Source organism: Pinus tabuliformis, chromosome 3_1, assembly GCF_031772625.1.
Source record: "Pinus tabuliformis cultivar Carrire ecotype Pingquan chromosome 3_1, CPIR1, whole genome shotgun sequence".
Classification (NCBI taxonomy): domain Eukaryota; kingdom Viridiplantae; phylum Streptophyta; class Pinopsida; order Pinales; family Pinaceae; genus Pinus; species Pinus tabuliformis.
The window spans coordinates 151109513-151111315 of NC_142301.1; the positions used below are offsets into that span (position 1 = coordinate 151109513).

Consider the following 1803-nt stretch of genomic DNA (forward strand, 5'->3'; position numbering starts at 1 on the left):
GAGCATGCAGGAGAAAGGCGAAATCGTTACCTTTTAGATACGACTATTTTATGTTCTTGGGTGACCATATCTTATGTTGCTGGATGTCCATGATTTCCATCGACCATCAACCTCACAGTGTCATTAATGACTCCGTAGTTGATAGCGCTGTGCCCGGTATCTTTCCTTCATTCTCGTACCATGCGAAAATTAGCGGCAGTGTTTTCGGCTGTGAAAGTTTCCGACCACAAAAATTTTTAGTAATACACACCAACGTCCGCGGGCTGTGAAAGTTTCCGACCACAAAAGTTTTTACTAATACACACCAACGTCCGTCTATATAAACGGAGCCGAAGAACCTGCAACACCGTGTTGAAAGTTCAACACGGAAGCGCGGCAATCATGATCACCACAGTCAGTTACACGGTGGTGTGTGGGAATTTGTCCCACTCAGTTCTGTTTTCTGAAATTGATTTGAGAATTTCGGAAAGGGCAACTCCGAATTGATTGGGTAATTTCTGATAAGAAAGAAATGCTTCGAGCACGATTCTGGTAATCAAAAAATATCGAACATCATATGCTTTTGTAGACGGCTCCTGATTATAAATTTTATAATGTTTTCTTCTACTTCGGTCAGAGGACTGATGTTCGGAATCCCATTCTTGGACTTTGATCTATCGAGAAAATATGAGAGTTGGGTTGCCTTCTTGCTTCTCAGGCGAGAGTAATGGGAAAACCATGCAAAACCCAGTGGCATCCAGTGACCAGATGAAGTTTGGGGGCAGAGACCATGTTGTAACCGTTACATGGTGCAAGAATGTAATGGGCCAAGGGTTCCTGTGCGTTGCAGTTGGGGAACCATCGAGTGAAATCGTCGGCAGAGTAGAGATCAAGTGCTGGAAATTCTGGAGAAAACATGGATCATGGAAGAGCTCCAATAATATCGATGGAAGAAGAGTCGAAGTAGTCTGGGACCTGGGATCTGCAAGGTTCGCTTCGGGGCCTGAACCTGAAGGAGGGTATTACGTTGCCGTTTTGTGCGACGACGAAGTGGTTTTGTTACTGGGGGACATGGAAGAGGAGGCATACAGGAAAGCCAAGTTCCGGCCCTCCGGTGGCATCAAGGCGGTTATGGGGTCGAGAAAGCAGCATATCGTTGGCAAGGAATGTTTATCTACGGTGGCTCAGTTTGGCAATGGCGGGCGGTCACATCAAGTATCCATTGAATGCTGCACAAGAGGAGATGACGATCCGGCACTTGTTATCAGCGTTGATAGGAAACTTGCAGTGGAAGTGAATCATTTGCCATGGAAATTCAGGGGCAATGGTACCATTTATATAGAAGGACTTGGTGTTCAAATCTTATGGGATGTGCACGACTGGCTGTTTAATGCTGGACTCGAACATGCTTAATGCTGGACTCGAACATGCCTTGTTCATTTTCAAGTCCACTATACCACTCGACTCCCTCACTTCCAAGTACAACGTCGACTGTGACCTGTCTTCAGAATTTTCTTCGTTATTTATGCACGGAAGCAGAAAAAGTATTAATGCGTAACGAAATCCCATTGATCCAAATCCAGTAAGGAAGTCAAATTCCAGAGTCTTATCTCTCCTGATTACAGAGTATGTCTCCCATTGTATTTTTGTGCATAACCCAGTTCTCTGATCTTTCTTCTCCTTGTGATACTTTTTTCAATACGAAAAAAGCACAATATATATTAATACTATAAGAGAGTTACAAAAAATTGCAGTTGTTCCGGCAGAAACAAATGCCAATTACATATACAGTAAAACATCATGCTGAAAAAGCAGGGACCACAT

The 1803-nt window shown here is 43.7% G+C and overlaps 1 protein-coding gene across 1 annotated transcript; it reads left to right on the forward strand.

Moving 5' to 3' along the window:
- Positions 1–666: 666 nt before the first annotated feature.
- On the forward strand, positions 667–1392 carry LOC149186243 (uncharacterized). Its single transcript, XM_089409272.1, has one exon. It carries the CDS (start codon positions 667–669, stop codon positions 1390–1392), a length of 726 nt encoding a protein of 241 aa, XP_089265398.1.
- Positions 1393–1803: the final 411 nt, after the last annotated feature.

Coding starts and splice junctions, on each gene's coding strand:
- LOC149186243 (XM_089409272.1), top strand. CDS start 667: ATGAGAGTTGGGTTGCCTTCTTGCTTCTCAGGCGAGAGTAATGGGAAA.